The sequence below is a fragment of the Mytilus californianus genome, unplaced genomic scaffold, assembly GCF_021869535.1.
Source record: "Mytilus californianus isolate M0D057914Y unplaced genomic scaffold, xbMytCali1.0.p SCAF_1, whole genome shotgun sequence".
Classification (NCBI taxonomy): domain Eukaryota; kingdom Metazoa; phylum Mollusca; class Bivalvia; order Mytilida; family Mytilidae; genus Mytilus; species Mytilus californianus.
This window is the reverse complement of record NW_026262581.1, coordinates 63935203-63962866: the sequence shown is the minus strand read 5'-3', so window position 1 is coordinate 63962866 and position 27664 is coordinate 63935203. Positions and strand designations below refer to the sequence as shown.

The window sequence follows — 27664 nt, the reverse complement described above, 5'->3', positions numbered from 1 at the left end:
TGTATCCCCTCTTACCAGAACCCCGCCCCTAGTAAATTGTACTACATGAAGTTATTAATAAAATGTCTTTTAATCTATTATAACTTGATTTTTTTTTTCAAATTGTTCTCAATATTGGACAATGTTATAACCAAATAAAAATATGTTCATACAGCTTCTAAATTTCTTGTTTTGTACTGTCCATATTGAGTAATTTCGTTCATTTAAACTTTTCAAGAAATGCAAAATGGACGTGCAGCCCTTGTCATCGTGAGATAAGTTCTGTTTTTGGTGTTCATTGCATTATATCCCATGTTATTGCATCCGGATTCTTCACACGTTGAACATGATTCGAGCTGTAACATCTCCAATGCACATGGGAAAGACCGGAACGTACAGTTACTATTTATAGACTCTGTAAATATGTCCAGAGATCTCATGTGACTGCAGCCAAAGTTTTCCTTGTAATCTACAATAGGCAGAATAATGATATATAAACATTTTTTATTCAGAATAAGTGAATATTCGGATTATAAAAGGTCTCTTCGAAAAATACATCAAAATGTCATTAACAACGTCCTCTTTTAAAAATAAAAAAAAATTATCGTCTTCTAAAAAAAAACTAAACTGACAAATATTGAGAATAGAAAAAAGCTAGAGTATCTACATTGAAGATGGATTGCCCTATTATTTGGCTTGGAAGAAGCATTTTCGGGACGGAAGGCAGCATAAATCGGTTTTACGGTGCCAATTTTGCATTTATATGACAAGCGCAATCGTATTAGATTCTAGATCAAGCAAAGAATATCCAAACCAGGGAACACACATGCGTACATGTAGGAAGAAATTATTTATTATAGAAATAATTGAAATAGGTTTAACAAAAATTATGAGAATACCACTCGAATAATGTAGCTATTGTCGCTATGGTAAGAACGTAGCTATTGTTGCTTTTTTAACTATCCGTTTTGGCATAGGACTTATTAAACTCCAACAGAATTATGAGGAAGAACGGCTGAAATCTGCACTACGGTCACTATCACAAATTGGTTGACCGATACGCTGTGTCGGTCTTAACTCACTAGCGTCATGTGTTTGCGATCTTCGGACGCAGGCAATTTATAAAGTGTTGTTTTCATTTTTTTCGATCTTTAGATACCATGGTATAGTCGTATGATCTGTACCTTTATCGATTGTGTCATATTTCCGGATGTGGCGTTTTGACTGAATGTATATTCTCATGGCGGTTGATGCATGCCTAGCAAGGGAACGAGTTATCTATTAACGCACCCGGTCTCGTTCTTTTTCATTTGCGATTCCCGCGGTTTTTGTTTGTTACCTCGATTTGTCTCTTCTTAATAGATTTTCTAGATTTTAACATCGGTAAAACCACTGTCGCCTTAATTTATCGTCATCTAACAGCAAATCTAAGAGGAACATGAAATATTTTCATGAATTATCAAAAACGCATCCAATGAAGTGTCACGGTGTCTTTTTTTTAAATGATCCCATAAGTAGATTTCATATGCCATGTTTTAACTGACTGAATATTTTCACCTACAATTAATTTTGACATTAAAAGCATATTCGTCCTTTTTCGCTCGATCTCCTTTTTTAAAACTTGAGAAGATGTTATATTATCTTTAATACGTTGTTTAGTTACCAGTACACTTTACCACTGCTATTTCGGAAATAATAATAAAAAGTTGTGCATTAACTTATACAATGATTTTGAATAAACACAATATAAAAAGTGCATGTAGTAATGCTCGCGCATTGTAATCGTTTATATAGTTAAGTGTCGTCTTTTATGCATATTGTGAACAATAATTGATGTTCGACGCCGAAATAATTGAAAATCCAAAACCTAATACAAACTTTAAACAGCTGCAAAAACATTCAAAACTAAAGCCAAACCTGGACATCGAATCAGAGCTATGCATGCGGAAGATACATGCCTTAATTTAAAAAAAATGTAAATATATGATCTTACTAAAATTTCCTTTCAGTATTTGCAAAAGATGTTGGTTCATGTGGTTTGCACATCCAGGTTGGTCGGATCCTCCGTTCACATAAAAGTCTACGTGTCCCATAGCCTGTATAGTACCAAATCCTGGTGACATCTCTAATAAATACACAATGTTTATATATATATGGTTTGTATTTAATGTATAGAATAACAAATACAATTGTACTAAAATTAAGTTTGCAATTCTCTAAGGCAAGATTAAACATTGATGACTTTTGGTGATTTGGTTTTTATACCCAACTTTTTATATATATGACTAATTCTCAAACTCTCTGTCTCGAGCAAACCTGATGAAGGTTAATCCAGAAACACATGGTTTGCGCGCTGCAACTTAACCTTAACCCAGTTATCCTGTTACAAAAGGTTAAATATTCAAGAAAGTGTCACGTAACTTAAAACGATTGAAAAGGTCAATAAATGTAAATTCCATAAAAACATTGTGTGGATTTATGGTTGAGATTTTAGGGAAATTGACAAAATAACTCTGAATTTCCATTCCGATCTAGAGGACTCAGTTGCTGTGTATGACGTTAAACACACTCAACCGACCAAACTCCGAATTAAACATAGCACAATTGAGCTACGTATTATCTGCGTGCAATGTCACACCGTGCAACCGGCCTTTATCATTATCCTGATACCATCAAGAATCGCTGTATACTTCAAGATGTGTCAGAACGACAGTATGTATTTCACTTTATTTTCACCGAATTAAAAATCCTTGATTTGACAGTTCTGTTTTAATTTTAAGACTAAATCGTAATATTTTTCATTTCTTTTGCGACAAACCCATGCATGTCCTTTATGTTGATATGAAAAAAAGTAACACATCCATGCTGAATAGAATTTAAAAACATACCAGCATTGAACAATTGGTCAGCGTCAGTATGAATAACATCGACAAATGAAGCATCTGAGGGATCAAGTCTAACTGCTATATTTAGTCCTTCAAACTGTAGACCGGCGGGATCTAATCCTAAAACAAATAAACAGATTGTATTCTGAGTGTACAAAGAATTAAATTTGAATGTTAATAAATGCAAAGAGGTATCACATCAAATAGAGCTCCAGAAGCTGTTCAATATATAAGATCATTGTCAACGGATATCATTTAGGAAAAAGGGTTTTGGTACTACCAAGCTTCATTAAATATATAATAACCTGGGTTACCATTAGGATATGACTATCCTTCTAACTATGAGTCCAGTAAAAAGCTAAGGTCACTATAGAATGTTATAAGAGCGATAACAATTTGAAATTTGGAGGAATTGCAAGAAAATTTCTATTAAAAAGGTTTTGACAGCCTCATCTTGGAAATATAGAATACCTGTGATTCTGCCAAGTCCGTCAACAGCATTCCCTATATAACCAGCTAGGTGAGCTCCTAGACTAAACCCAACTATGTGTATAGCAGATGCATTAATATTGTGAGTTCTCTGTAAGTCTTTGATAAATTTAGCAGTTATTGCAGCAACTAATCTTGAGTTTGCTACAGATTGAAGATAAACTAAACGACCTGCTGCACGTTCCCAGTTTAGTATAAAAACATTGAAGTCGTCCTGAAATATAGAAATAGATGTCTAAAGTAATTCGCATATGATTCTTTCATAAGTACAGACAACAGCGGTAAGATGTTCTGGTAAACTTAATTGTTTACTTTATTAAAAGAGGTTTTTACATGAGACAGGAGGGTGACCACTTTTACTGCAACTTTCCTTTCTATCTAAATTCATCGATCAGCAATATCCCTTGAATCTATTACCTTAGCTGTATTTTGCAAAATCTTTCGGAACTTTAGTTCCTCAATGCTGTTCAACTTCGTACGTTATTTGGCCTTTTTAACTTGCTTTATTCGAGCGTCACTGGTGAGTCTTTTGTAGACGAAACGCACGTCTGACGCACATAGTCACTATACTAACCTATAATGCTAAAAAAGAGGTTGTAAACAAGACTGACATAACATCTGGTGCATCAAATTCAGTTCAGTAATTCTATTTAATTCATTACTCACACTATGTCAATGCCACTATTGGATGCATATTCCCGAAAGTATCACTATCCCACATGCTTTTATTTTTGATATCTAAATTTGTTAAGTTTTCAGTTGAGAAAAATGTAAAATTTATTGAATTTAAGTTTATTTTTGCTATATTTTGGTATTGTTTTGGGTTTTCGAAAACAATCTTAATCAAAATCAAATCCTTTAATTGTTCTTTTCAATTTCAATAAGATTGGCTTCGACAGATTTGACTAGATAATAATTTTCGAAATGCACATATGGTGCATCAGAATTTCGGAAATTTATTATTGTGTGCACGTCTTGTTATACTTTATACTGTATGATTAGTCTGTTCGTACTTAATAGATTATATGATTTGAAAAGTAATGTTTGATATTTTATATGGGACAATTCTCAAGGACTGTAGTCGTCATAACAGACATAGTAAAGATCAAAGTCCTAATTGGCCCCACCTACCAGACTTCATGATACAGTTCAAAGTCCTAAGTTGTCACCTACAGAAACACATACATTCGTTATTTTTAGTAATTCTTTTTATTAATATTACTACATTATGTAGCAAATAATATTCCTTTAATGAGAACATGGGTAATTTCCAATATCTGTTTGATAGAATTACAGATTTGTTCGGATTTTTACTGTTTGAATTGAGGTCTCAATTTAAAGTGAAAAACTGGTAAGCTTACAAGTCGTTATAAATTTGTAAATACATATACAAATTTTAATAAACCATTTTTTTTTATTTACAATGTTTCAACCTTGACTTCTCGGAAACACTTAATGACATTCTAGTACTTGATTGGAGATATAATCGACAATGATAGAGGAAGTTACAAAGTCCAAATACCCAGAACACTGCTTTTCGTTTAAGCTTAGTTCACATGAAGACATTTTCCCAGAAAACTAAATATCAGATATGAGGGTGATATACAAACGAATAGCCAGTGATCCTATCACATACAGAACTAAATAAAACCATGGATCTGTTTTGCTACATTTCCTTTTCTGACAAAAGATGTATGACTAGATTGTCTTTCAACCTAAACTTGTATGACCAAACTCAAAAAAGGTCCGTCTAAACTATTTAAATTAATAGCTATTACCTTAACCTTGGTGGTATATATAAAAATTCTTCAACTATATTGCAGTAATTTAGATTTTAAATCAATTTAACAACAACAACAAAAATTGACTTCTTGATTTTGTCATCACTGTTTCATAAGATAAACTTCATTATAAAAGTTATGAAAATACGAATATTATTTTTGATTAAAATTCACCGTCATGAAATTTAACAAATCATTTTAAATTAAGGAATATATCTCCCTCATGCAAAGCTCTGATTCCTTGTCAGATTTTAGCAATACTATAGGTCCTTTTGGTTGATCAGCTCTTCAACGTTTGTAAATTATTCTAATTAGGTTTTGAATTTTCAAATATTTTGGCCTCGAGCATTACTGAAGAGACATTAATTGTCGAAATGCGCATCAGGTGCAGTAAAATTGGTACCGTTTATATTAATATGACAAAAGTGATGATTCCTTAATTTTCCTATTAAAACGATTGCTTCAAAATTGGTCTCTTCTTACTATTAAACAGTGAATGGTTGAACATAATTGTTTACATCCACTTCCTTTGAACTTTGGTGGACAGTTGTCTAATGGCAATCATACCACATCTCCTTATTTATATAAAACGAAGTTGAAGAGCATTGAGGACCTATAGTTCCGAAATGTTTTTACAACAGAGGTAATCAATTTTAAGAGTACTGCAACCTGTTCATAAGAGAATGCCAAAAGCTGTTTTAAATCCTATTTATATCGGCTTTTTACGCAAAAAATACGACATTTCCATTACTTTCCAGAAGGAATAAATATTATAATTGTTGTTATTTGCAATATGTTCGAATACATAAGTGGATACTTACAATTTCCAATATGTTGGTAAAAAAAACCTCCGAATATTGGTCGTTGATTTTGAAATGACATTGGGGAAAAGGGAAACAAATCTGTTTTTGTGCAAATGATTTTTTAGATATGAATAAAAGTAAATGTAGGGTATACATAAGTAAGATAGCAGGGGCGGGTGCAGGTAAGGGCGTAATGGGCGTACGCCCCCTTTTCAAAAAAAAAAATAAAAAAAATATCTGCATCTGCTATTGAATATGGCAATTTATCATATTCATTAAATAAACACATAATCTGATTTCTTTTTATATTAATTCGGAATCACAATTAAACTCGATTATGATATTAAAATAATTGACGATTACGCCATGAGAAATCAGCGTAAACTGGTTCTAATGAATCCATTCTAGTCTAACCATTCATTAAAAATGAGAATCCGGCAGTGTCTTGGGGTTCATTTTAGGTTTTGCGTTAATGTACATTTATACTAATAACATGTATATATGGTATAGCATTTTTACTTCCCAATCTGGATAGCCTTTGGTAATATCATATTGTTTCAATATTCATTAGTGAGTAACTAAGTGATATCATCAAACCTTCATTTTGCCATCAAGTTCATGCACCATATTTATTCATGTATGGTATCACCTGTACATCGGAACTAGACAGTGACATGATTGCTTTAATTTAGTACTGTTGTACAATACGGTCAGTTTTCCATATTCAATCATGTATTCCACATTAAAGCCTACAATATTTAGAACGAACGAACTTTATACTTCAGTGTTTGCTTGTCTTGTTTCATGTGTCGTTCAAAGAAACAAGAACCTAATCTAAAATAGAGAGATATTTATTAGTCTGGCTTCTTCATAATTTGATGCTAAATTGTTGAAACCCAGGAGCTTCTAAGCTTTCCCATGGACCCTCTACCAGGGCAACCGCAATTACGCCTCCTGTTCATAAAATCCTGGTCTAGGACTATTGAAATGTTTAGTAACGCCATATACCGTAGGATTTGGAAAATCTCGTTATTGGTCTTCTGCTGTTAAGATCCATCCAATCATTTTAATATACCATAGACAATGGAGAGAATTCGGCATAAAAATGTCAAACCCTGACACTTTAACTATAAATTTATATATGCTCCAAGTCAGGAACCGTTACATTAGTGCATTTCATATTTATTTTATGTTTTTTGGCAAATATTAGGTCCAAAATTTTTTTCATTCGCCGCCCCCTCTTTTAAATATCCTGGAAACGCCACTGGATAGCAATACAACGACGACAAAAACAACAACAAAAACACATAGAGGGCAGCATACAGTCTTTCACAATATACAGGTGTCTATATTTAGTTTAATAAGGAGTAAACCATGAAAAAACGTTGATGACGTCACGGTCACATGACAAAATTATGTCAATGAACTGATAGACAAAAAACTTTCAGCCAACCAGAAGACGTGTTACATCCAAAATTAAATTATTGAAGTTTATTCATTTTCCTCATGGTTATAGAAGTATAGAAATACGGCCACCCGGACCCGAGCCCGGACCTCAGTCTCTCTTTTGGCAACAAAAAAGTAACATTAATCTAACTTATCATTATTTTACCTTTTCAAGGAATGCATCTTTCATTTCAGCTACCCATCTTTCTTCGATTGTATTGAAATACCCATGTATGATAATCTTAATATCTTTATTTTGATCAAAAGTTTCCCCGACATTATTGGTAACATCGATGGCTTGGCGTCTGTTTTGTCTGGTGTAGAGCAGTATCTGAACATCTAAATATTCCGGGGACTCGGGTAAATGTCCTTCAGTGTTAGAGAACGGATGATCGATGGAAAAACACCCATAGTCGTCATAGCAAACCTGTCGCTTACCTAACCACCAAAAGTATTCGTTGAACCACCCACCTGAAATGTAAAATTTCAGACTCAATTTACAAATATTGTTCTGTAAAACAATCTTTTGATCTGCGTTTGCTTCATTAAAAAAAGTACAAATGTAAATATATTCAACTACTTGCCACTGGATTAATTACAATTAATCAATCGATCCATTAGCATGCCGTTGATATCAAACTATGGATTACATCACCATGTCTTGATCACTTCACGAAAATTTGAAAATTAAAACCAACTTTAATAAAATTGTAAATCATACACATCTGCTCCACGAACTCTTTAGTCAACCCTCGTATATATAGATTGCTGGTCTTTATTAAAAGCCAGTATTGGTAACTACGACGTACCCATACAGATACAGATAGAATACCTAAACCGTTCTGAGTTTAAATTTCTTAGATTTTTAGCATTCAAGATATACACATTTCAGTATTAATTACGGCAAATATGTTTATTTGCAGACTTTTGTATGACGATTTAGCTGTTCCTTTTCAAGCAAAAAGGCAAGCTTTGTGAAGGACAGTCATTTGAATATCGTGTATCGATATATCTTATTTGTGGTGTCGCGGTAAAGGAGTTTGGAAAGATACCATTGATGTAAGAAATAAGTCCCTTAATGAACCTTCTTCACATTAAATATTGGTAAATACATTGACTCAATATTATAGAAAAAAGGAAAAACCAATAGGTTGACTAATTTAAAGTACTTTGATGAACAAAACACCGAACCTTTGCAAACATTTTACTGAAAACCTCTTTGGGTAAGTTAATAATCAGTAATACAAATTGGGAAAGATTGAATAGTCTCGGTTTTAATGTTCCTTGGAAAGAAAAAATGAAGCACATTTAGTGAGCAAGTTCCCATACCCATTCCGAACGTCCACCCTACACGAAGGGGAAATATTTATAGTGACCTGCTGGCATATTTTTTAGTTAAATTTGTAGGTATAATACTTTTATGTTGTGATTTATGTAGTAGCATTGTTTTACAAATATAGGCAACACTAGTTTGCCGATGTTCAAATCTCATAAATCGATCAAATTGATGTGGCGAATAAAAACTGAGGGCATCAAAGAATGCGATACCGGGTGCTATGCATAAATCACATGCAATGCTAATCCACACGTAGTCAAAATGTCCGAATCAAGAATAAGACATTATCGGTAAAATTTCAGATTAATATCATGAAGGCTCGAGTATCACTTCTGTTGAAAAATTCTTTTTCCCCTTATGTATTTAATATAAATCAAGAAATTTCAAAAAAATGTTTTGGGCTCGTTGTTTCGATTTACATGACATTTTCTCTAATAATCTCAAGAAATATTTGCAGTTGATTGTAGCTATTATCAAATAATTTTTGAAATTTTATTTTTTTAGTGTTCATGATTTAATTGCAAACATAAGGTTTGGATTTCACAATATTATTTCAATGTATATGCATTTTACAGTAACTTGTCGCGTAGAAAAATAAATTCATGTTTAACTTATAAATTCTGGAAAACTAAGATTTTAACAAAAGTATGAAAGTTCCTTTAGAAAACTACAGATATGATGAACACTTAATGAAAATCGGTTGGGAAATGAGTTTAAAGTATATTTTTTTTTTGTAAATTTAAATAGAATAATAGAGATAATATTGAAAAAGGAATTACTTTGGACCACGTACAGTCTCAATTTTTACATATATGGAAGAATTAAAATTTTTGATAATATTCTTTCTTTTACTGATAGTGTTGAGTGAAACATCTTATAAACAGATTATCAAGATCGTATAGTACAAGTTAATCTAAAAACAGAGTTGAAGAAGAAAGAAATATGTTTGTAGATGATTTATCCAGCAGGTATAAAGTATCAGATATGTTAATTTGATACGCAACCGCTGTTGTTCATTTAGCACATTACTACTTTTGAAGACTAAACACAAATGCACGTGTAAATAAACAACCAGATGCATTTAGATAGTTGTCGAAAGGCATGCAAATGGAAAACTATGTACAAAGCTCTTGGCTCTCGATGATATGATAAAATATACAGATATTTCTTCCATAATTACAGTATACATTAATTTGCTTAATTATCATCTATTTAAGTAAATTGTTATTAATAATTTTATTATTATTTATTCATTTACATTTCTACAATTTATTTTTCATTGAAATGTACTTACTCGCTGAGACCAGTCCTAGTAATCCAAAGAGAATCAACTTGGAAAACATATTTGCTCCGTCCTGTTGTTGAGGAGAATGTGAAATGGTGAGAGGATTTTTGTTTGTTAAGTAGAATTTGTTTAATGGCTTCTTCCGGATTCGATGAAATAACAACTGTAGACATTTTAACATACTATACGTCTGTATATGATTATCTTATGCAGTTTATACAACAATTGTTTAAAAAAATGGCGTTTTATAATTGAATTTATTCAAACTTATCTCAATTGTCTGCTTTGTTCTGTTATATCGTTATTTATTAAAAGAGAGAGAAAATCACAGAATTATTAGTACTACATTTTCCTCATACCTAGATCTATTTCGTTCAACATTCTGTCGCCTCAAGCTTACATCCATCAGACTTTTCTAGCTAGTTAAAACTGTTAAAAACTATTTACGATTAATATATACATATAAATATATTTGCACCGTTAAATGAAATTCGATACCCTGCGTTTATCATGCTTTTCAATAACAAACAATCAAATTGTTGAAAGACACCCCCTCCCCCTTTTTATAAATTTTTGAAAACTATCATTCTTCAATGACGATATTATAATATCTTGGTGTTAATTAAATACACCAATTCGGGCTAACGCCCTCAATGTGTATCTAATACATATATATTTTTAAATATTTAGTTCTGAATATGCATGAAATATTTGCTACTGGACTTAAATCAAGCAACAATATATCCAATTAAAATAATGGTGCGATAATATGGTACCAACTAAATATCGCCCCCAATTATAAATAAGTACATATCAACTCAACATATTTTGCTATGAATCTGGACTTTACCAATCGATTGACGATAGATGAGGGTTCACTAAAATTGTTTACGACCAAAGTGATGAATTCAATTTCCATATAATAAGTTTTTTTTCTATTCTCAGTAGTCATATACATAGAAACTAAACCATCTGTGGAAGGTGCGTGCATTTCAGATTCATATTCTAGGCATATGCCAAGCAATATATAAACATTTCCCCCTGTATGTAACCATTCCCTCTTTTCCCAGTGGCGTTTTTATTTTAAGATAAATAAGTCTGACACAATTTCGAATTAAAAGTACACTATAGTTCAATTTTACACATTACACATAGATTCTATGTTTAAACTCAAAGACGTTACGAGTATCTGTAAAATATTTTTTTATATAATGTGTGAAATTTAACTATAGTGTATGCTTATGAGTCTAATATTCTTAACACAAATATGAAAAATATAATTCTGATCTGCGTATTTATTAAAATAACCAAAAATTTAAACACATATTTTAAAAAGCTTATGACCACGAATTCCGTTCATACGCAAGAAAATCATGCTCTGATCATGAAATGTACTTGACTGGGTGAACCAAATCATATGATAGTTATCTGTTGATCTTATCTTGTAAGTCATAATTTGTGATCATGGCGTCCCTATTACTGGCACCTGGTTTAACAGTGATAATTTTAACCGTAGCTTTAGAAGGTTTGTTGCAAATAATAGTTACATATGTCATATTCATAAAAAATATGTGGTTCGTGTGATTTATAAACTTTTCGAGACATTATACCCACGGAGTAGATTTTACCCTTGAGTAATACAATCAAATCAAGCAATTTTTGTACTTCGTGGAAATGGTTTAATTTTTCACATTTATGAATGTTGTATTTTGAATTGTCTCTCTTATCACGTCATACTGCAATGAAATACATTTGTAGTTTGAACACTTATCATCGTTGGGGCCTATTTGCTTTGAAATGACAATTATCATATAAAAATCAAACCGGGAGAGGCATTTATTACAAAATAACCTGTATTACTGGACATGAAAACCACCATAGGGATGTATAAATACCCTGCCACATCCGGTCTGTATTTTTGTTAGATGTTTTTTTTCTGCTTTGTATCGATCTGGTGAGTTCTGATGTTTATATTTTGATGTAACACCACTGTCCCAGGTTAGGGGAGGGTTGAGCGCTCACAAACATGTTTAATCCCGCCACATTCCTTATGTGCCTGTCCCAAGTCAGGAGCCTGTAGTTCATTGGTTGTCGTTGGTACATGTCTGTCATATTTGTTTTTCGTAAATTGTTTTGTTATAAATTAGGCCGTTAGTTTTCTGAATAGAATTGTTTCGTATTTTTCATGTCGGGGCCTTTTATAGCCGACTATACGGTATAAGTTTTTCTCATTGTTGAAAGCCGTACGTTTGCCTTAATTGCTTACACTCACTTCATTTGAACTTTGGTGGATAGTTGTCTCATTGGCAATCATACCACATCTCTTTATTTTTATATACCATATAATGACAGAGTTAATAATGTTTAAACTTTTAAAACGTTTACATAGATTTGTTCAATTTTTCGTGAGTCGTCAATTTAGGCTTAAAACTTTTGCAATTCCTTTTATTTATTTAATTTAAAATCTAAAGTAAATTCACATGATATATGTGTGACTGAGAAAAAGGTCGCCTTGACTTCAATACATCTTGTTAGTATTTAACCGTTTTGCGTTGCGGGGTGTACGAATATGCATCACTCTCGCGTGGGATGTTAAATATTTACTTCGATGCCTCAAATTGGAATATACCTCTTACATGTACTTTTGCAATTAAAATCTTCGAGGGACCTGTAAGTGACAACTTGCACGAAAAAAATGTCTCCTCTACCCTAAATGTCTTCTTTCTTACTTGCCCTTCATTCAGGTCGACTCATTACAGAACCTGCTAAATTGTTTTAATGTTTAATTTGTTTTTGTCCTGAATTTGCATGAAATATTTGCCACTGGATGTTAAGCAATTAACATTCAATTAATTTAGATTGATGCAATGGTCAAGTGTTACCGCTTAGAAGGTTAAGCTTTTTAATTATAAAAATTAATGGCATAACATGTCGATTTTTATCAATAGCTCAGGCGCTTGAGAAATGATATGGATATTGTATTTTTTTTTTTTGCTTGAAATGTTCAATTTTCTATGTTTATACCACTTATTTAACACAATTGCGCATGTCTAACTTAGTTTAAAGTGAATTAAATATTTCTAGTACATCATGCTGGTGCCACAAATTTTATAGCTTACTTTAGGTTATGGGTTTTGCTCGTGGTCGAAGGCTGCAATGTGTCCTTCTGTTGTTTACATCTTCGTCGTATGGTCTCTACGGATAGTTGTCTCATAAGCATTCATACGACATCTCCCTATTCTTTTTCAAATAGCGAATGCAATTGCTCTTTTTGCAACACTATCATATAGAAATAAGAAGATTTGGTATGAGTACCAATGAGACAACTCTCCATCCAATAACAATGTGTAAAACGTAATACAATTATAGGTCAAAGTACGGCCATCAACACGGAGCCTTGGCTCACTCCGAACAGCAAGCTATAAAGGGCCCCCAAAATTACTAGTGTAAAACAATTCAAACAAAGCAGGAAAACACACGGTCTAATCTATATAAAAAACGAGAAACGAGAAACACTTATGAACCACATCAACAAATGACAACCACTGAACAACAGGTTCCTGACTTTGGACAGGTGCAAACAAATGCAGCGGGTTTAGTTAAAAGTATTTTCAATATCATGAAATATTTTATGAAGTTTAAACCATTTCCTAAAACAAAACGTTGATTGTTGTCTCGTCTACGACGTAAGTCGCAAAATCCGAGACAGGGATTACTATCCGTATCTCATATACTATAAGCAGTAGGTTAACTATATTTGGTGTATGGAATGATTCTAAGGTGTGCATGTACGGCTGGTAGGGTTAACTGACCTTGATCTCATTTTTATGGTTCATTGGTTATTGTTATGTTTTTGTAGTTTAAATTGTTTCTCAGATACCATAAGCAATGGATCAGCTGTATTTGATGTATGTTATGATCAAAAGGTGCATATGTCCGTCTGGCAGGTTTCTTCCGACCTTGACCTTTTTCATGGTTTGATTTGTTTCTCACATACTTTTAGCAAAATATCAGCTGTATTTGGTGTATGGAATGATTGGAAGGCGTACATGTCTATCTTGCAGGTTTCATCTGGCCCTGACCTCATTTCCATGGTCCATTGGTCAATGTTAAATTGTCATGGTTTTCTCCGGTTATCGGATACTATTAGCAATAGGTCAATTTTTGTGTGTGTAATAAATAATTGTAAGATGTACATGTTTGTCTGGCAGGGATCATCTGGCCTTAATTGACCTCATTTTTATAGTTCATTATTCAATATCAAGTTTTCAATATTATATCTGTTTCTTATATGCTATTAGCAATAGATCAACTATATTTGGTGTATGGAATAATTGTATGGTGTAAATGTTGTCTGGCAGGGTTTATCTGACCTCGATCCTCTTTTTATGGTTCATTGGTCAATGTTCAATTTTCCTACTTTGGTCTGTTTCTCAGATAATATAACCAATAGGCTAACTATTTTTGGTGTATGATATTATTATTAGTTGTACATGTATGTCTGGCAGGGTTCATATGACCTATACCTCATTCACATGGATCATTGGTAATGTTAATATTATGTGATACTTATAGTCAAACTTTCATATTAGATGACTTTCAACATAAATCTAATCATGATAAGTAAACTTTAGGCGAGACATTTCAGCGTGTGCACTCTTGTTTGTATTCAAAACGTTCTCTGTCACATTATAATACTTTTAGTTTTCTGACTGGCACGCTGTCCCTGTAATATAAGATATGTGGACCTGCTTATGTTCAGTTGATAAATAGGTCCATTGTTAGTACTTACTTAAGTATAATATTTCATTTGATGTAACCATTGTTATTTCAATTGAGTCGTCGCAAATTATTTCCGAATTGAACCAATATATATGTTTATCATTTGAGACTAACAGGAAATGCATCCAATAGTACGTATTGCATGACTTAATATATGTAAATGGCAATACACGTAGGTCATTGTATTATGTATAAGGATCGGTTTTCTGTCTGTGTATCAGGTTTAAGGCACGTAGATATATTGTCAATGTCAACAAGTTATTTTTATAATAGGCAAAAGATAGGCGAGATAAAACTATAAGATTGTGTAGCTCCCCTCCCCACCCCACCCACCCCCAGGCCATAGTTTGAATACTAAAGAAATAGGGACTAATGCTTCATACATCTGGCTACAGATTCTTTCATAATGTTTTTAAGAAAAAATATGTTAAAGGGGTCATTATTAAAAATATTGAATAATATAACAGACCTCACTAACCACTCCTTCGAAAAATAGACGTACGAAATGACAAAAACAACACCAAACACCTATTTTACACATGGTCCAGTTAGCCTCAGTTGGTACAGGCACAACACGGTGTTAAATCAAACCATAAAAATCCATAGAGTTAGTCATACATGAAACGATTCCATACAGACCCACTTTTCCCAGAAGTAAAATTGTGTGCACATCTTCAAATATATTTTTACACATATTTTTTTATTAGAAACTGAACTAACCGTTTGTTCCTTTAAAATTTTAGCATTCTTCCTCGGAAGTTCCAAGGTATGCTACAAGGATCTTGACTGCTTTACCAAAGATGCACCATTTACCAATTCATTTGGAACTCTACCAGAATCCCCGGATGAACTTCAAATCAAGCTGTTATTGTTTACAAGGAATCATAAGGCAGTTGGTCAAGCTGTTGTGTACAACGATCCACAGTCTGTACAGCAATCTGGATATGATTCAACAAAACCTCTCAAAGTACTCATACATGGGTATATGAGTCAGGGAGATGCGGATTGGGTTATAAATATGAAAGATGCTTTGCTACAGAAGGTATGAATTAAATGTTTAGTGTAGCATATAATCGCCAGGTCCAAAAGAAGTCAACAATTTTACATTTAAGCTGTGAGCCTCTTCAGAAATAAACGGATATATAGGATATACGACAAAAATAACCAAAATGACAAATAGGGCTACATACAGTCATCACCAAAAAGTAAAATAACAAAAATACCGAACTCCAAGGAAAAAATCAAATCGGAAAGTCCCTTATCATATGGCAAAAGCTCAAACACATCAAACGAATGGAAAAACAACAGACCGCAGTCTATACAATATCCAAAGCTCTTAATCGTCCCAGTTCTACAAAAGATGTTTTTGAATTGTTTTATATTTTGTAGTTTTGGGGCCTTTTATAGATTACTATACGGTAAAGAGTTTTCTTATTGTTGAAGGCCGTACGTTGACATATAGTTGCTTACATCTACGTCATATGGTCTTTTGTGGATAGTTGTCTCATTGGTAATCATACCACATCTTCTAATTCACATAAAGTTCTAACATTAAAACCCAATTCTTAAAATAATGGAAATGTTAAGATATGACATACGACAACCACTGACGTGGTTACTGACTTAGGAGAGGCAAATGAAAATGACGAGACAAAAATGAACAAAGTACCCAACAAAAACGTGGTTCAACTGAACTGCTCCGAAAGAGTACTTAGTTTCTATTTTACTATGAATATTTGCTTTCGGTATAAATTTTGAAACTGTCTATGCAGAAAAATATAGAATAGTTCTCAGCACACATTGTACATCGTATGAAAAGTGAATATTATACAGTATCTCTTCTCCTTTTTCTTTAGGGCGACTTTAATGTAATGACTGTAGATTGGCGAATAGGAGCTCATAAAATTTATAACCAAGCAACAGCAAATACAAGATTAGTTGGTGCAGTAATAGCTCGTATGCTTAATGTCCTGAAGGATGACTTTGGGTGCGATACAAACTCAATACATATTATTGGTCACAGCCTGGGCGCACAGACTGCAGGATATATAGGTCAAAGGGTACCAGGTCTAGGGCGTATATCAGGTTTGTGTTTCCAATGCAAGGGTTTTCAAGAATAGTTGCTTTGTATTACATATAAGGGATTAATGTGTAATTTCACACGAAACGCTGAAAAGCTGGCACATATAAGATACGTTGTCTTTTTTTATTCGTGTTATTTCCTGCAAAAAGTAATTACCATAGTAATTATACAAAGTAATTACCGTACAAATAGACAAATAGATAAAGACACTTTCTTAACAGATTTCTTAAATTAGCTGGTAATGAAATTCGTATTTGAGGTAAACTTTTACGAAAATAATTGATAAATTACATATAATATACATTAAAAAGTTTTACAATACTACTCTAATAGCAGCTTCATCATTAGTGAATCTACAATTTTTCATTTTGTTCTATAATCTTTCCAATGAAGAAATGACTATGTCTACACAGCATGTTAGCTGTTTTATGTAATCTGGGTTATTGAGATCATGCATCATTTTAATATCAAATTCTTCATTTTCATCACATCAGGAATGGACCCTGCTGGACCATTATTTGAGAATTACAGTGAAGATGTCAAATTGGATCCTTCTGATGCCAAATTCGTGGACGTCATACATTCTGATGCTGTACCATTAACACAAACTGGTAGTTCAATTAAATTAATTATTAATAAAAAGCATAAAATAGAGAAGATTTTACATATATTTTCCTTAAACAGAAGATTTTACCGATAGATCGAGCATATTTTACACATATTACCACTAGATAGAAGATGTAAGAAAGAGGAAGTGCATTTTTACACATGGAGTAACCTTAGATGGAAGTTTGTACAAAACGAAATTGTATATTTTACACACAAATTTACCCTTATATAGAAGAAGAGCAATAGCATATTTTACACATATGTTACATTTAAATAGAACATTTTATAAAGAGAAAAAGCATTTTTACAATTATGATACTACTCTTATATAGAGGATTTTACTCAAATTAAAACACCAAAAACACGTGAAAGTTAACAATATTCATTGATTTGTTTGAAAACTGAAACGAGTCTGCATTTAAAATAACATGATATGGGAAAAGTTAGAAAAAAATCATTTCACAATTTAGGTTAAACTAATTAGAGATGAAAAGTCCACAAACATTATTCTTTCAATTTGACAGTCCTATGTATAAAAATTTCTATTTATACCTATATATCCAGAAAATTGAATTCGTCCTAAAGTTTAGTTCTCAATAGGAGTTAGTCTATCCATTTCGTTAAGTTTTATTTTTTTGTCACCATAAAAACTAATGTTAGCCATAGAACATATATTAAGACATTACACTTATTTTAAATCTTCTATTCAATACATATTCTGATATCCTAAACTGAGTTTAAATGAATTTTATTAGTTTATTTTTTGCTTTACTGGTGTTTGAGAATACTTAACGTTATTTTCGTGTTTCTTTCACAGGCTTTGGTACAAGCAAGCCTTGTGGTCACATCGACTTTTTCCCAAACAGTGGTCACCACCAACCTGGATGTCCCCCACCATACAAGGCTACAGCAGAGGAACTTCTTACACTACACTTTTCTGGTATGCTTTCTTCGAAAATATTTGTCTATGTATTCATTGTGTCAAAACTATGCGAAATTTTACTTATTGTTGGAAATTTTCTTTTCAGTGGCTTTTAATGAGTTAGCATGTAGTCATCAGCGAGCTTACTACTATTTCACTGAATCGATCTTGGACACATGTAAATTTACTTCAGTCCAATGCACGTCAGATAAAGATTATGCTGCAGGGCATTGCTCTTCGTGCGGAGATGGACCGTGTCCCGTAATGGGATACGACGCTGATAAAACACAACAACGTGGAACGTTCTACTTAAAAACTAACAGTAAAAGTCCTTTTTGTGGTACGTATTTAATGTATTAATGAAATACGACTCAATCGTTAATGTATTGTTCTTTGTTAAAAACAGAGTAGACTAGACAAGTGTTTTATTAAGTAATTTTCCTGCTAGTGGTAATGGAAAAAAGGAGTAGTATTTCATTTTGTGTACCATCCTCGGTTGAAGGAATCCAACCTTCTTGAAGCGCTGGATAGTTTAGTATAATATTTACTTTTTAAAATTCATTTATGAATAACTGCATTGTGTATCTTCACAATATAAATTTTGACATACATGGAAACATTTTATTTGAAAATTATTCGAAAAGCTTTCTTAATTGTCATAAATTTGATGTAAACTGACGATCGCTATGGATAATATAAACAAGCTCAATAGGAAGATGGTAATGCCACTATTTGACTTTAATTTATATATAAAACAGAATAATAAAGTACGTATTTCACACATAACTGTTTTATGTTGGTTTTTAATATAACAGTAGCAAATTCAGAAAATGTAAAAATGGTCGGCAATGGAGAAAGAACTACTACTGTTTTCACGTATTTTAACACATTACTAGTATATTGTTGTTATAAATATATTTTATCAAGAATATGTTTCAAATTTCCAACAGCTAAATCAATTATCAGTGTCAAACCATCAATCACATAATTATGGCAAGCCGTTCTCATGTTTATACGTACAGAGACCTTTAAAAACACAGAGAATTTCAAATTTAATATAGAGATTAAAAAAAAACACACTGAGATTTAACATAGTAAAAACAAATTTTTAAAGTAAAAATAAATTGAAAATTACACAAGGGAAATACAAAAATACACAATGAGATTTAAAATTTCACACTGAAATTAAAACATGAAAACACACCGAGAATAAACAAAATTACACACTAAGATTTGTGTGCACATATAGATAATTAACATAATAAGGGTATGCATTTGGATATGTATCTGATGTTTACTATGATTACCAAAAGGTATCCTATCGAAAATGGTGAGAGATAGATATGACCATAAGTGACATTTTTATCAAGAGTTTACACACGCTTTCAGTAAATTTATTGCGCATTATGTAACAAATCATACCAACATTTGATAATGTCGAATGGATTTTAGAGATTCGAGTTTTAAAATGCACTGGTTAGTCATAGAACAAACATAATGCTTGCTTGAGTATTTTATAGTACCCTAATGTTCTTGTATGGGCACACACGTTTAACCCACCATTTTATTCGAAAAATGCTTGTACAAACTGTACCAAGTCAGGAATATGACAGTTGTTTTTCACTCATTCTGTTGATCGATGACGTTTTATTTTGTTAGTTTTTATGGACGTCCACCTTTCTTGATTAATCTTGGAGTTGGTAATTTTTGTGATACCTTTTTACGACAAATGTTGACGTTATTACCCGAAGAAAACTTCAGTATATTATTTAAATGTGCGTAACATCGGCGAGCGATGGAAGTGGATGCTGTCTTAAAATTTCAAATTTTTTTATAGCAGGGAAAATTTTACTTTGTGATTACTTAATTTTGAATCGTTGGGAGAAGACATTTATTCCCTTCTCCAAAAGAAAAACAAAAGCAAAAACCAACATTGATTAAGAATAATGATTAAACTATGCGCGGTTTTGGACAACTTGAACAATACGGCATTGCTGGTTGTAAATGTAGAAATGAGTTTTATAAAAGAGAAACTGATTTCAAATGTCAGTTATCGGCTGGATGTAGGAATGTCAAGGGTGACAACAGGATCTGTGTTCAATTATGAATTATGCCTCAGAAAATCATTAGCTTTCGAAAACAGTAATATATCAATGAGTTTTAAAGTCTTTTTAAATATTTTTCCATGAAAGGGATAGCCTGTTTTTTAAACGTCGGATCGTCGATACAAGTAGAACAAAAGAGAAAACAGTAATTGTTTATTCGAATGTTTTCATGTTAGAACTTGATACAACAGTAACTATAGTCTTCATTATCCTATCCTTTCCTCTCATTCTGTTTTGTCAAGCCTGTATCTCCTTTTATACTTCCAGTTCCCGTACTACCTAATTTCTTTTGTTTGGCCTTTTTAAAATTTTTCTTAGGGGGTGGCGGGGGTGGGGGGGGATAAATTTCATGCCAGAAAGGTATTTTCTTTTCCTGGTATGTTCAATTAAAATTTCCAGAAAGCCTTCATACCTTACCCTCATTGATTTTACGCGCCGCTAAAACATAAATAATATACTGAAGTTTCTTTTGGGTAAAACTTCCACATTTAGTGTTATATGCGCATACATGAATGTAGTTTGATACCAAATGCTAAAGGAGACATTAATTTTACTCAATAACTACCAAGTGCATTTTAAAACTCGAATCTTAGATACATATCCAAATGCACCCTACGTTTGCGCATGAAATGTGAGCACAAATCTCATGATGTGTAATTTGTAATCCTCGATGTTTTTTTTTAAGTTTGTTCATCTCATTGTGTGTTTTTAAATCTCAATGCGTTTTAAACATAAATAAAATAGCTTTAAATAAACTCATCATAGATACCAGGCTAAAAATTGTGTACGCCAGACGCTCGTTTCGTATATAAAAGACTCACTAGTGGCACTCGAATAAAAAAAAGTTAAAAAGGCAAAATAAAGTACGAAGTTGAAGAGCATTCAGGACCCAAAATTCCGAAAGGTTTTGCCAAATCAACTAAGGTAATCTATTCATGGGATAGAACATCCTTAGTATTTCGAAAAATTCAAAGTTTTGTAAACAGCTGCAGTTAATTTGTAATCATGACCATATCAATGATAATTCATGTGAACATAGTTACATAGTTTTGACGAGATCGGAACTGTTGTTCTTTTAAAAGGCATTGTTATGCATTAGTATCGCTTAACATTTTCTGGCAGTAATTTGTTGTATAAAATGAGTGTTTTAAATTATTTTACAGTTTCTTCAAACTGAATTCCAGTTAGCTTTTAAAAGCTGTGCACATATCCTGAAGCAGATTATAGAGTCTTTTTTGCTTTAATGTTAAATAAAATTATAGAAGTGATTGCAGTTGTTAACTTCTAGAACCGAATAAACCCAAGGTACTGAAAGTTATTGGAAAGTAAATGCAGTTGCGAAGGAAATCTTTACTTAAAATATTATCAAAACCAAATTGTCAAAATTTAATATAATAAATTGAAATATCAAAAAGCATTTACTGTCCAATTTCCACCTTATCTCTATCACCTGTATCACCTGTTCGCGATAATAATTATTCGTCATTAATTAATAGTCAACCTACTTTTTTATACAGATTTATATCTTATTATGACTTATGTAATCGTGTTGGTATATGTCTGTCTGATGAATGAACAAAATGACATATCTTTCCAAACAAGAACTTGCATTAGGTCGCAATAAAACATGGTTTTAGTCTACTTGGTCGAGTAGTCTAGGGTGCTAAACACAGTACAGGAGTAGGTGCTAATATGTCACAGGAGAATGAGTTCAAATTCCTCTGAGACAAGGAGTTTTATACACCTATTGACTGATTATCAGGGTAATAGAAAGTTTGTTGTCCATGAGATTCCAACTATTGATCGAGGTGAAGCAAAACAACTTTCTAAAAAGTCTACATACACCTCCTGGGTTTGGTCAAAGAAAAGGAAGAAAGGCAGAAAATATGAACACGTCAATTAATCGGGGCTCACGAATATAAATTCAAATCGAATTAGATAATATATATTAATACAACTTTTTGTTGTTCTTTAAATTAAAGATAAAAAAGAATTGGGCAAAATAAAGAGTTGGGAAATATCGTCAAGACAACGTTTTAACGTACAGAAATAGCTTACAGTTAGCTTGTTATTTTACTTAAATTAATTAATGTTTGTAACTGTCACACATCAGGGATTTTGAGGTGGCACAGATTTCTTTTTGCTGGCTTTCTGTTTGTAAATAAATTATTTTACAGCATAAACGCCCATATTAATTGCATAATGGAATCAATCAATTGAGAACCTATATTGATAGGTAAAAATAGAAAGAAAATATCAAAAACTACAGATGCGCTAGTGAAAAGTTGCAGCTTTGATATTATTTCTGGATTATGATTTTGTACTCATTTCATTGAACGTTTGACTACTATCACGTACACCTGTAAGAAAACGTTTCATCTTTCACTTTTAATGAATGTAATCGAAAGGTTAAACTTGATATGAACTTCCCAAATTAAAAGAACCACAAATTACAAAAAAGGTTCAACAGACAACGATAATAAAATGAAATATATAACGTAAACACCTAAAAGACTAAGATAGAGCAAATTCAATGCGACAGTAGTTACATGGGAAGATAACACAAATAGTTTTGAGAGGTAAAAAGTTTCAAACTCTATTTTTTTTACTTTTAATATCTATGCAAAGACTGCTTCGTTAGTTAACATTTGTTCTATCTCAATAAACCCGAAAAACATCAGGAAAAAATAGGCACATTAAATATAAGAACCACAAAGAGATCCACGAAAATAAAAGTCCATGCTATTAGTCAATGTACAATTAAAACGATGTGGGTGTCTGTGACCTTCCAACATTCATCCTGGGAAAAAACAGCGCGGTATGCGCGGGTTTTTTTTATTTCTTTGGTTTGTTTCGGTTTTATAGTCTTGTAAAAAAGTATGAACAAAAATACCAAACTCCAAGGTAAATTCATAAAAGGGGGAAGTCCATAAAACCTGACCAAATTAAACGCTCGACTATATCAACAAATGGGCCTAATCGAAAACAACTGTTTCCAGTAAAAAATATCTTTCCTCGCTTAGTGTAGTGATGTAATCTATTGTTCATATATGTACAGATACTTTTGGGATAGTGTGATACCCTTAAGATTCTCCTTGTGTGTTAAAAGCAAGGTTCATAAGTTAATAACACTGAAACTAGTTTATAACGCATTCATATACATATAGAGCCTTAAATGTATAACAATTAGATGCAGAATGTGTGACTTGTTGCCCAGTTTACTAAATCTCAATATTTAGGATAAAATTGAGAATGGAAATGGGGAATGTGTCAAAGAGACAACAACCCGACCATAGAACAGACAACAGCAGAAGGTCACCAACAGGTCTTCAATGCAGCGAGAAATTCCCGCACCCGGAGACGTCCTTCAGCTGGCCCCTAAACAAATATATATACTAGTTCAGTGATAATGAACGCCATACTAAACTCTCAATTGTACACAAGAAACTAAAATTAAAAATAATACAAGACTGACAAAGGCTAGAGGCTCCTGACTTGGGACAGGCGCAAAAATGCGGTGGGGTTAAACATGTTTATGAGATCTCAACCCTCCCCCTATACCTCTAGCCAATGTAGAAAAGTAAACGTATAACAATACGCACATTAAAATTCAGTTCAAGAGAAGTCCGAGTCTGATGTCAGAAGATGTAACCAAAGAAAATAAACAAAATGACACTAATACACAAATAACAACAGACTACTAGCAGTTAACTGACATGCCAGCTACAGACTTCAATTAAACTGATTGAAAGATTATGTCTTCATCATATGAATATCAGGCACAATCCTTCCCGTTAGGGGTTTAGTATCATACCATCATAACATATATGAGAAGAACATAACCCGTGGCATGCCAACAACTGGTTTTTAAATAAATGTGTTTAGTGCCGATGCAAAGACCCTATAAGTGAATCAATATTAACGCCAAAATATGCAATCTTTAATGACCTGACAACAGTATCGTAACTATATCCCTTCTTAGTAAGTCTATTTAAAGGTTTTGTTAGCTTCAGAGGTGAATACTGACATTTTTGTGCTTTATAAAGAATATTTCCATAAAAAATTGGATGTGAAATACCTGAACGTATAAGAAGTCTGCATGTTGAGCTATATTTACGAATGATGTCCTTATACCGATGATAAAATTTAGTAAATGTTTTGACTAGTTTGTGATATCGAAAACCCTGGTGTCATAATTTTTCAGTAATACATAAATTTCTCTCGTTAAAATCTAAAACATTGTTACATACACAATTTTTTTCTGATATAAAATATTCTGCAAATCCATAAGATGGAAACCCAGCAACTCAGTAAACCCAGCAAAGACATTCAGCAGTCAATATACTATCTGCAACTATAGACATATATCATGTTCAAATCGCCTCGCTTTCATTAAAAAAAAAATGGGTAAAAATCACAATAACTTCTATAAGAAAAGGACTTATAATGTTTGGCTTTGTTTACCTATTTGTAGATCTTGTCTTGGTTATCATATTGGCTGTTTCCAGTTTCTTTATTTTCTATAGTTTTAAACCCAACGAATAAAAATAGGGAAACATCAAGGACAAGTAGTAAAATGACAATTTCGTCAATGTTGGCTTATTTGGAGATCAGGTCGTGCTAGAATATTTTGTTTCCTAAATTTACTATAGTTTTCGTCAAAAGGAGAAAAATTATAAATTCACCATTGAAGGGCAATAACTCCTATAAGGAGTCCACTGACAATTTCGGATATGCTTACCTTCTTCTAGATTTTTTCTTGCTGATCATTTGCGCTGTTTACACGTTTTCCCGATCTATTATAGTTTTTACCTTAAAAGTAAATATTGTTAAAAATCTTCATTATAGGTCAATAACTCTTATCAGAATTTGACTGACCATTTCAGTAATGTAGGTACATTTTCAGACCTTGTCTTGTTTATTTACTGTTTACAGTGTTTCTTAATCTACTATAGTTTCATCAAAAACAGATTTTATTTAATTAATTTACTTAAAAGATTGATTTCCATTTTCAAATTAATCAAACATAAGCTTGTAAATCGTTATTTAGGAGTATTAACTTCTACAGGAAGTCGACCTACGACATGGGCGATGTTAACAAATTTGTCGATCTTATCTTGGTGATAATTGTATCAATATTTGAATGTTATCTCTCTCCATTTTAACGTTTTCAAGATGATAGACAATAATGAATAATTCTGGTAAAAATCGTCCTTTACGGGCAAGAACTATAAAGAGTCTTCTGACAGTTGTTGGTGTTATAGACAGTAAGTAGATCTAAACATTCCGAACATTTCTGTTCCGTCTGTTTTTCATTATTAATAGCGGTTTCAAAATAATAGACAAAACTTGCATTATATCCCTATGTTCTTTTTCAAGCCAAGTCGGCCATATTGGTTGGCAAGCGGGATCATCGAACACATTTTGATTTAAACTAGATACCCCAATGATGGTTGTGGCCAAGTTTGGTTCCAATCGGCATGCAGTTTCAGAGGAGACATATTTGTATAACGTTAACAGACGACTACGACGACGGAAGCCAAGTAATGAGAATCTCTCATTAAACTTTTAGGTCAGATGAGCTAAAAACGCCCTGGTAAAATAATGCTAAATACTATATCAAAGTGTTCTCACAGTTTCTGAATCAAACTCAAAACAAACTGCAAAAAAAATCTGCATACACAAAACAAGTGCCTTCCTATATTTTGATATTGGACACTTCCGAGATGTCTATACAGCCAAGTCATTTGCAGAATAGAGAAACACGATGTCTGCTAGCCCACAAGTAAAAACGCAAAACAGAAAGAAAATACATTTAAAACGTTAATCGTATTTCCAGCTGTTAAGGCGTTTATACATTAATTAAAAATCTGTCTTGACCATCTTAATTTGAACGCATAATTCTTAATTAATCATCAATACGTGTGTTTTCTTCTTTGCGTTGATATTGGCATGAACTAGATCCTAAAACTGTCTAGAATCTACCCTATAGGTGTAAGGATTTGCCGAATTTCTGCCAATGATTATGTCTCGTTCTCATGGTACATTAAAACATTTTATGGTATATATATACTGTCTTCTAAGGTTTTTCAAAAACCTAGATTAATCGCCTTCATTATTTGTGACACCAAAATGTAATCCCTAAGAAGAAAAATGTATCTTTTGTAAAACGGAAATATGAATTGAAAACAACAAATTTCGTCTAACGATTAAAGTGGAACCTTTTCGGATTGGTACGTGTCGGTGAAACTAAAGGAAGGCTTGATAAACGAATGTATGACCATATATCAGACATAACAACAATGTTAATGAAATTATTTATCAACGTTTAAATCAATCTCATCATTCAATCCTTTCTTCGCGAATTCGCATCACCGAAAAAATATACCACAGGACTGCCAACCCTAAGGTTTCATTCCTCTCCGTAGATAAAAGGAAGACTACTGGATTCGAAAAATGGGAACAGCCATACAATATGGTTGCAATAACAAACTGGTGATATAGTTTTTCTATCTAGTCCTACAGCAGCTTGGTTAATGAGACTTTCAATTTAATCCTCGACATAGACGCAGTCATGGTCATCGTCATTATATATCACGTACTCTTCATAATGTCTCTACTAATGCCTTCTGTCAATCATACAGAGGCCGTTTGATATTCGTCACATTCGCGCGAAGCTTTATATTCTGTACAACTAATGTTTGGAAACCAATGTTATAAATCATAATTCAACCATTGCATACTTAAGAGTTAAAATCTCGGATATTGCACTTATGTGTTGACATGAATTACCATTGATATGGTCATAATTTAAAAATAACTGTTTACAAAACTTAATTTTTTTTCGAAATAGTAAGACTTTCTACCCCCTAGGAATAGCTGTATTTGACAAAACCTTTCGGAATTTTGGGTCCTCAAAGGTCTTCAACTTCGTACTTTATTTTGGCTTTTTTAACTTTGTTGATTCGAGCGTGACTGATGAGTTTTTTGTAGACGAAATGCGCGTCTGGCATACAAAATTTTATTCCTGGTATCTATGATGAGTTTATTAACCGCCAAAGACTTTTCACGTCGATTGGAATTGGGAAAAAAATGAAACAGAGAAACGATCTTTTGCGAATAAAGGTCTCGATGTCATCATTTTAGGCAATATCCTTCA

General features: G+C 32.6%; 2 protein-coding genes across 2 annotated transcripts; one reads left to right on the top strand and one right to left on the bottom strand.

Annotated features, from left to right (window-relative positions):
- Positions 1–50: 50 nt before the first annotated feature.
- LOC127706389 (inactive pancreatic lipase-related protein 1-like) lies at positions 51–10152 on the bottom strand. The gene is made up of 6 exons (XM_052210971.1): positions 10014–10152; positions 7550–7854; positions 3336–3567; positions 2868–2984; positions 1973–2104; positions 51–448 (listed from the first exon to the last, which is right to left on the bottom strand). Exons 1-6 carry the CDS (start codon positions 10060–10062, stop codon positions 213–215), a joined length of 1071 nt encoding a protein of 356 aa, XP_052066931.1. The 5' UTR covers positions 10063–10152; the 3' UTR covers positions 51–212.
- A 1282-nt stretch (positions 10153–11434) lies between these two features.
- On the top strand, positions 11435–21766 carry LOC127706379 (inactive pancreatic lipase-related protein 1-like). The gene is made up of 7 exons (XM_052210962.1): positions 11435–11529; positions 15530–15828; positions 16643–16871; positions 17364–17480; positions 18296–18418; positions 18507–18740; positions 21669–21766. Exons 1-7 carry the CDS (start codon positions 11469–11471, stop codon positions 21680–21682), a joined length of 1077 nt encoding a protein of 358 aa, XP_052066922.1. The 5' UTR covers positions 11435–11468; the 3' UTR covers positions 21683–21766.
- Positions 21767–27664: the final 5898 nt, after the last annotated feature.